The 8713-nt window shown below is 44.9% G+C and overlaps 1 protein-coding gene across 1 annotated transcript; it reads right to left on the bottom strand.

Annotated features, from left to right (window-relative positions):
- Positions 1-1555: 1555 nt before the first annotated feature.
- Positions 1556-7479, bottom strand: LOC121834286. Its single transcript, XM_042288053.1, has 2 exons — positions 7463-7479; positions 1556-2354 (listed from the first exon to the last, which is right to left on the bottom strand). The coding sequence occupies exons 1-2, from the start codon at positions 7477-7479 to the stop codon at positions 1556-1558; spliced, it is 816 nt and encodes a 271-aa protein (XP_042143987.1).
- Between the last annotated feature and the right edge of the window lie 1234 nt (positions 7480-8713).

Genomic DNA, 8713 nt, shown 5'->3' with positions numbered 1-8713 from the left:
CGCTAATTTTAAAACCTGAAGGGGCCTTAGAAGTCAGACACCTGACTGCTAGCCACGAAGGAAAAGAAAATTTTGGTTGTGTGTATGTTTATACAGCCTAGAACTTGGTCTGCCTCAACGGGCGACGAGTCTACCAGCCATAGATGAGAAATTTCGCCAGTGCAGCACAACCCCTAGCCTGGGGTCTTTAACGCCCACCACGCAGTTGTGATACACGACTGCATGCCGGTACGATGCTCATCCAGATCGAAACGGACAGGGGTGGGGATTGAACCAGACTTGTACGTAATCCGCTACAAGTAACTAAATTACTTGTAATCCCTTACATTTATCAGTAATTTAGTAACGGAATAATTACATATTTTCTAGAGTAATTTTAATGTATTTTTTTTAATTTTTTACGTTTTTCGGGATCAACCCCCCCTCCCCCCCGCCCCACCCCTTCTAAAGAAAGGGTTAATTGTTTTTATTTTGGTAAAGTCAAGCGCAGTGACACTGTCACGCGAATTGACCAGCGCAAAGGAAGGCTTGGCACTCTTCAGTTCCGCAAAGCCTTTATTTGCAACACCAAGCATATTTTTAGACCGTAAAAACAATGTCCAAAAACCAAAATAAACATTTTTACAAGAAAAGAAAAGAAAAAACAAAGGGGGGGGGGGGCATGTTATATCCGCTTTTTTTAGTCCCCGTTGTCTTTTCTTTGCCATCGAAGACGGGGAGAGGAGGTCACCAAGTGATTGTGTGCCTCTTCGAGAAGCTGGAAGAGGTAAGTGCACAAACAATAATTAACAATGTCCTTCTCGGTTATAGTGACTATGACCATTTTCATAATGTCACAACACGAGACAACGCCCCGTCAACCCTAAAATCCAATAAAAGAGATGCGATAGTATGTGAAGGTATTTTTGCCACAAGCATTCTCGTTCGTTGCGGCACACTTATCTTTTCTTAGAAAACAGGATCTATTTTTTTCTGCATCTTTCATATTATTTGACCCTGTTTTAAGAGCTACTTACTTTTGTGTAGTCAAACTTCTAGGGTTGGCCCACTTTATTTTTGAAATCCAGCCAGGTTGTCTGCATCTCAGTTAATAATAATTGGGTTGTGTGTGTGTTTATACAGCCTAGAACTTGGTCTGCCTCACAGGGGCGACGAGTCTCCCAGCTGTAGATGAGCAATTTAGCCAGTGCGGTACAGCCGCTAGCCTGGGGTCTTTAACGTGCATCACGCAGTAGTGATACACGACCGCACGCCGGTACGATGCTCATCCAGATCGAAACGGGCAGGGGTGGGGCTCGAACCCAGGATCCCTGGGTTCAGCAGCGCGAGCTTTTGCTCCACGTGCTCCGAGCTGGTGTGCGCTAGACCACTCGGCCACCGATCCTTTTTTTTTATTACATGGAAATATTAGACAACAGCAAGACAAACACATGGTAAGGTATCACATCCCAATTCCCATTACATATAATTCTCTATCTTATACTCTCATAGGCTCATTGTTGTGAATAGACAGAAGGAACAGAAAGGAATATTAAATAAATACAAATTTCACGTTTCACATTTTGCATCGATCAAAAAGAACATACCAATCTGGCCGCTCGTCAAGGTAGTTAAATACATTTCGTACATGCGTTACGGTTTCAATGAAATTTGATTTGATAGACCGGGGAGGGTCCGCATTCCTGTCAATCATTCTTGTTTTCCAGATGCTATGCAACCCCATTAATGTAAACAGATCGTAAGGAAAACTATTATTTAATTTTAAGGGCAAAAAACGGATTGTGTAAGCATTGATATTCAAGTCTTTTTTCAGTGTCCTTTGTAGGACATCCCAGAAAAGGTAAGCATCAGTGCAGAAAATAAAACAATGCTGTATAGTTTCCGGTTGGTTACAAAGGCGGCAATTGATTGACCACGGCACAAAAATTCCACGTTCGCGAAGCCAGGGTTTTACAGGTAACGTAGAAGTATGGAGCTTAAAGAAGAATGACTTTGAGTTAGGCGAGACATGTAGTTTTCGGACACGTCTGAGGACATCTTTTCCAGGGCCTTCACTATATATGCTTCGGTACAAAGGTTCAGGGAACGTTATGTCAATCAGATCAGCATATAAGATTTTGCGTGAAACCGTAAATAAATGCTCCAAAGAAAAACGAGCTGTTAGAAACTCAATCGCGCTCACCACTTCTTTGAGGTACCCCACAGGACGTGATGTGCTTGCGGGTATCGTCGTAACCACCAAATAAGATAATGCACTCCCGAGTTCCGTCTGTAAGTAAGTGCGAAGGAAATGATGAGATGCAGTTTTGAAGAATAAAAATCGAGATATTACTTGCTTTAGAAAGATGTGTATGAGTCCGAGTCCGCCGACATCGATGGGGCGAAAGAGGTTATCACGTCTTGTAGGTTCCCAATTGGAACTCCATATAAAAGTAGCAAACACTCTGTGGAATTTTTGACTATGGCTTCTGGTACAGCAAATCACTTGAAGTATATACCAAAGTTTGGCGGCGAGAAACATATTACAGGCCTTAGCTCGCCCGAAAACTGACCACTGGTTGGATTTCATCTTGTCAGCTTGACATTTGATTTTTGACACCCGTTCAGTCCAGTAATGACCATTGTTACGGATACTGTTAAGAGGAACTCCTAAGTACTGAGGGGCAATGCAGCTCCACGATATTTCAGCATACTCTGAAGGTGTTGTGGCCCATTGCCCGCACCAGAAACCTACGCTTTTCTCCTTATTAACGAGTGCGCCGGTTGCGTCACAGAAGTTTTGTGTTATTGTAAGGACATTGTCGACGCTACGTTTATCGGCACAAAAGAAAGCTATATCGTCTGCATATGCCAATACTTTAACTTCAGAAGAGTAGAGACGGAAACCTTCCACGATAGGGCTATTAAGTACACTTAAACAGAGGGGTTCTAAATAAAGCGAGAATAAAAGCGGTGATAGCGGACATCCTTGTTTGACGGACGATTCCAGACGAATTCGATTTGAAAGTGAACCGTTAACTATAAGCCTGGTGGCGCAGTTACGGTAACATAACTTAACAGCCTTTAAAAGTGTTGGTCCTGGGTTTACATGACGTAAAATAGCAAACAGGAAAGCATGCATGGGACACGCGATCAAATGCCTTAGCCAAGTCTACTTGAACCATGGCGACCTGACCGGCATGAAGAACGCAGCTTTCTATCACTGAACGCGCAACGTGGATGTTAGTTTGTACACGTCTCCCCCTAATCCCACAGGTTTGGTGGTCTCCAACAACAGATGACGTGACACACTGTAATTGTTTTGTCAAAATTTTAGCAAAAATTTTGTAATCTACGTTGCATAAACTAATTGGTCGATAGCCTTCAATGCGCTGTAATTTGTCTGGGTCTTGACTTTTAGGGATCAACACGGTATGGCTATCATAAAATGACAGCGGTAAAGTTCCCATCTCATACGCCTCCGAAAACACCTCAAGTAGGAAAGGACATAGCAAGTCCTTGTATGTCTTGTAAAACTCTGCAGGGAGCCCATCAGGTCCTGGTGTTTTAGAATTTGGCAACTCGTCTACCGCGCATCGAACTTCTTCCAATGTTACTGGTCCACTGAGGAGATTTCGCTGAAGCTGCTTTACCTGGGGCATTAAAGAAACTAAGTTTTTTGCCAACTGGATGTCTAAATGTTGAGTTTGTCCAAAAGAGACTTTTGTAATGCAACTCAAATGCCTTCATGATGACTTCTTCGTTGTCTGAGAGTGTCCCATTACATTCTAAAACTCTAATTTTCTTTGAAAGGCCGTTACGCCTCTCATCATCGAGTGCACGACGCGTGGGTGTCTCTGAGGACAAGAAACGCCTACACCGGGACCGTACTAGTGCACCGTGTAAACGAATGTGCTCGTATTGCTGTAGCTGACATTTTACGCGAAGAATGTCTTCTTGGAACATACCAGGTGTTTCGTACTCCAACTCGTGAAGCATACATAGATTTTTCAAAAGTGTAGCTTCTTCCTTCTTTGCATGAAAGGATGCAATGCACGCGCATTCGATTGCTTCATCCTTAACTTCCTGTTTGAAGGAGTCCCACTGAGCAAATATGCCAAATTTCTGATTCGTTGACACGTGATTAAAACATTCGCGGACACGTTTCTGAAAGTCTTGGTTGTCTAACAGTCTTGTATTTAGTTTCCATAAAGGCCAATTTGGTTGTGCCTTTCGCGGTGCGTCTGTTCCAAAACGGGTCTTTACAAGGCAGTGGTCCGAAAAAGAAACTGGTTTTACGTCATAAGCAGTCACGTGTGAAATAAGCGAGCTTGGGACGTAAATACGATCGAGTCTCGCATTACTTGAAGCACGGCCACCGATCCCCCCTGCATCTCAGTTACCTTTTTTGTGAGTCAGCTTTTTGCGAGCACGTGGAAAATGGTAATAGTCTTCCTTTCTTCTTCTGATCCTGTTTTGCCCCAGCAGGACGCATTTTATCTCAAGCAGATATTTTTTCAATAAAACATGATGGTGGCTGACGTAGACTTGATATTCTGGGCTTGAGGGGAGAGTGAATTTCGTGAGTGGGACCATAGCGCGGCTTACTTAGTACTCTGCCCTTCGCTGCCCGTGGCATCAGCGGACGTCTATCCGGAGAACACCGGAGTAAAATGCAGTCGGTTCGTGCTCCGTGCGTTTTTGAACGGCACCAAGAAAGGTACACACAGCAAACCTGCTTTACATTTCCTTGTTTTAACCGACGTTCTAGTTAATTGTTGTTATGAGTGTCCTTTTTTTTTATTGCTTATATTTATAAATGCAAAAATGTTCCAAAAGCCGGGTGAATTCATGATTGAAAAGGTTTACTCCGACTTAATATAACAAATTAATAAAAAAAAATTAATAACTGTTTTCTTCGGACGGGGCCACTCCAACCATCTACGGGCTACCTAAGGTGCATAAAGAGGGCTGCCCTCTCCGTCCTATCGTGTCTTTTGTAGGTTCACCAACTTACAACCTGTCGAAGTTCTTGGTTGAAGTGCTGAAGCCGTTAACTGAGGACAACTCGAGGTCGGTTAGAAACTCTCGCGATTTTGTAACCGAAGTCCGTACGCAGAAGCTTGATGATGACGATGTGATGGTGTCTTTTGATGGTATCTTATTGTTTACAAATGTCCCCATTGGCCTGGCTATCGATAATGTAGAGGCGCGTTTAAAAGAAGATTGTAATTTCGAGAGTCGTACGTCCTTACTTGTGGAGGATATTATAATTTTGTTGCGGTTTTGCTTGAATCAAACATACTTCAGTTTCGCCAACACGATTTACCATCAAATCGAAGGGTGCCCTATGGGAAGTCCTATTTCTGTTACCGTAGCAAACTTAATGATGGGGCACGTCGAAACACGGGTGCTAAACTCAGTACCCTTTCCGGTGAAAATGTATTGTAGGTGCGTAGATGACACTTTTGTAATTTTGAAAAGAATTAACCTGGATGCTTTCCACGTGGCGCTGAACAGCGTACACCACGCCATCCAGTTCACGTACGAAACAGAGAGAGATAATGTGTTGCCTTTTTTGGATGTGCTGGTACGCCGGGCCAGTAATGGCAGTGGGGAAACGACGGTGTACCGCAAGCAGTGTGACACCAGAAATTTTTTGTCCTTTGACTCGCATCACCCGACCGAACACAACGGTCCGTTGTAAGAACCTTTTTATCACGTTGTGATGCAGTGTGCTCTAACAAGCAGCTACGGTTGCAAGAGGTAGAAAATGTGATTGGTGCGTTAGATCGGCGCCATTATCCCAGGACGTTTATTAACGATACGCAGAGGCGAATGCAGAGGGGAAGGGAGAGTGAGTCACGAGTGCGGGCAACGTCTATTGTATCTATTCCCTATGTCCGGGGCGTGTCAGATGCTGTTCGGAGAGCTTTGCGCCCGCTGGGCGTACAAACTGTTTTTAAACCACATTATACCTTGGCGAATGTGTTCCCGAAACCGAAGGACCGCACCTCTGCAGACGGTCAGAGTGGGGTCGTATACAAAGTGCAGTGCGGGGATTGTGACGCGACCTACATCGGCGAAACGGGCAGAGAGAGGGCAACGAGATTGAAAGAACACAAAAGGGACGTTGCCAGGGCCACCCATGCCACGCGGTCCAAGACGGAACTTGTCGAACACTGCTGGACGACAGGACACAGTTTCGACCTGGACAATGCGACGACGCTGGCCCGAGAACAAAGGTGGGGGCATCGGTGTGCAACACCAACCGTGGCCCCCTGCCGGACGTTTACGGGGACGTGTGTGATAAGTAGACTGGTCGACCTCACCTCATATGTGTCAGTGTATACTGAAGATGCCACCTGCATAGGTGGCGAAACGTCTGTACCTTTTTTTTTATTAATTTGTTATGTTAAGTCGGAGTAAACCTTTTCAATTATATTTATAAACTGGAAACTTTTTTTTTATTCACCAACGTCTCAACCGAGGCTCGACCTGTTCAGAACCAAAGAAAGAAGAATATCGAGCCAAACCTTATTTATTATTTATCACCTTACTGTTAGAACTATGTTTTGCAATTGTCTGGCAATATATGTCGGTATAGTAAGATGGACATAAATCAATTCTTATTCTAGTTTTGGCTAGATGTATGATTACTTCCTCAGCTTCGCGATTTAGACAATGGAGAATTTTAGTAGATCGGTCCAATGACTCCGATAACGATACCCGATACCCCGCCGCCGCCTTTGCGCATGCATCTTATCGTTATCGGGGGTATCGGAACGATCTACGACTGAACTCTCGAATATCAGGCTGCAACGACGAAGCTTGGTGAGAGTTCGTGGACGTCGGTGTCGACATGACGCCACTCGAAGTCATGAAGACGTCCCGACAGCTTCACGACGTCGACGTCATCTTCGACGACGTTAAACGACGTCAAGACTTCGTCGTGACTGCGCGTCAACGCTGATGCTGGCGAAGGCGACGTTACACGCCGTCAAGGCTTCATCGTGATGTTGGCGCTCACGGTGACGTCAGGACGATTTTAACGTGACGTCATAGCGATGTTTGACGTTGCGTGAGGCGTCGACGTCAACGTCGGCATCGACGACGACGTCCACATCGTCCTCGATGTAGCGCGCGACGTCATGACCACGTTACAAGGGCGGCTTGATGACGCGTAACGGCGTCGGCCTCAACGCGACGTAACGACCCCGTTACAACGGCGACTTGATGTCGCCAAGCGGCATCGTCCTCGACGCGACGCGATGTCACGACGGCCTTACGACACCATCTTGGAGTCGCGTAACGTCGTCGGCGATTACGTCGTAACGTCTTCGTGTCGTGGTGCTTTGACGTTACCTCTGACGTAAAAATTATAAAAAAAACACAATATAGCCTATATTGCATGTGACCTTGACCTGTGTCGTCGCTCGTTTGCAGCGAAGGTGGCGCTGCGATCGAAGTGGCCTGGTTTCACCTGATCGCTTCCCACATTTTGAGGTACAACTGAAAGCATGAGCTGAACCTGTAGCTCGTCCCACTCGTTCCTTCTTGTACACTCTAATGGGGCCCCTGCTGTTACCCACCCAGTTTCCTCACCCAGCTGTTAGGATTCACAACACCCGCTAGCTGGCGCAGTGGTGCCTAATTAGTTATGAATTTGTTATATCTCATCCATTGAGAAATCGTTTATTTGTAATTTACGTATTTCTAATACTATTAGTAGCTTCAAACTTTTCAAATATATTACGGCGACTGCAACTTCGCAAGACTTGGCAGCCGCCATAACGGCAGCCAAGGTGGCGGGGGGGGGGGGGGGGGGGGGGGGGCGGATACGGCGTCTTGTTGCTGTCATCGTGTGGATTTCTTGACGTTCTTTCTTTGCGGCGAAGGTGAGACGATCAAAGGGCAACCCCGTGGAGGGTGTTCCAAGCGTCTCTTGGGCGTCAGCTGCGTCGCCGAAAAGCTCGTTTTTGTTTCCCATAAACTGAAGCGAGCTAACGCCACTAACACGAACGTGTTGAGTTGAACGACGCTTTCACTCCCTGAGGGTGCGTGCATTACAAGTTTGTTTGAACGTCTGAAGCGTCGAACTCGCCCTTGTTGCTCTTCCTTTGCTCGTTCTTACGCTGAACGGGAGTACAAATTTCTGCGGATAGCTGTAGAGCAGTTGTTTTTTGTTATGTTTGTCTAGAATAGTCAAATATATATATATATACGTATATATATATATATATATATATGGGTGGTTTCATCTCAAATCGTGCAGGCAAAAAGGGTCGAATTTTTAATTTCGATGAAAAAAATATATGTTATGGTGCCGTTTCTAAAACCGCAGTCGACAAAAACCGAAAGTTCGTTGGATTTTTTGTTCTCGACTTATGAATTTTTAAAGAGGCCGCGGCGAAAAGCAGTGTTTTTCACACCCGTCGTGGGTCGGATGTTTCGCTTGATCTCCGGCCATGGATTTTCAGTCCACATTATATTATCTTTTTTGAAGCACTCTGTGGATACATTTAAAAGGCTCCAATACCATGAAATAATTTTATGTCTTTTGCTTTTTTTCTGTAAAAATGTCAAAAACGCCTCCTCGGTCAATTGTTGACGAAATTTGACAATTAATTACTGGCGATCTGCTTGGGTTACACCGATATTTTTTATGTCCACGGAGAGCCCAAAACACGCTCTTTATATTTATTATAAAATGGCTTGGCTGTATAAAATATCC

This window comes from Ixodes scapularis, unplaced genomic scaffold, assembly GCF_016920785.2.
Source record: "Ixodes scapularis isolate PalLabHiFi unplaced genomic scaffold, ASM1692078v2 ptg001029l_1___fragment_2___debris__unscaffolded, whole genome shotgun sequence".
In the NCBI taxonomy this organism is placed as follows: domain Eukaryota; kingdom Metazoa; phylum Arthropoda; class Arachnida; order Ixodida; family Ixodidae; genus Ixodes; species Ixodes scapularis.
This window is presented reverse-complemented; position numbering and strand designations above follow the sequence as displayed.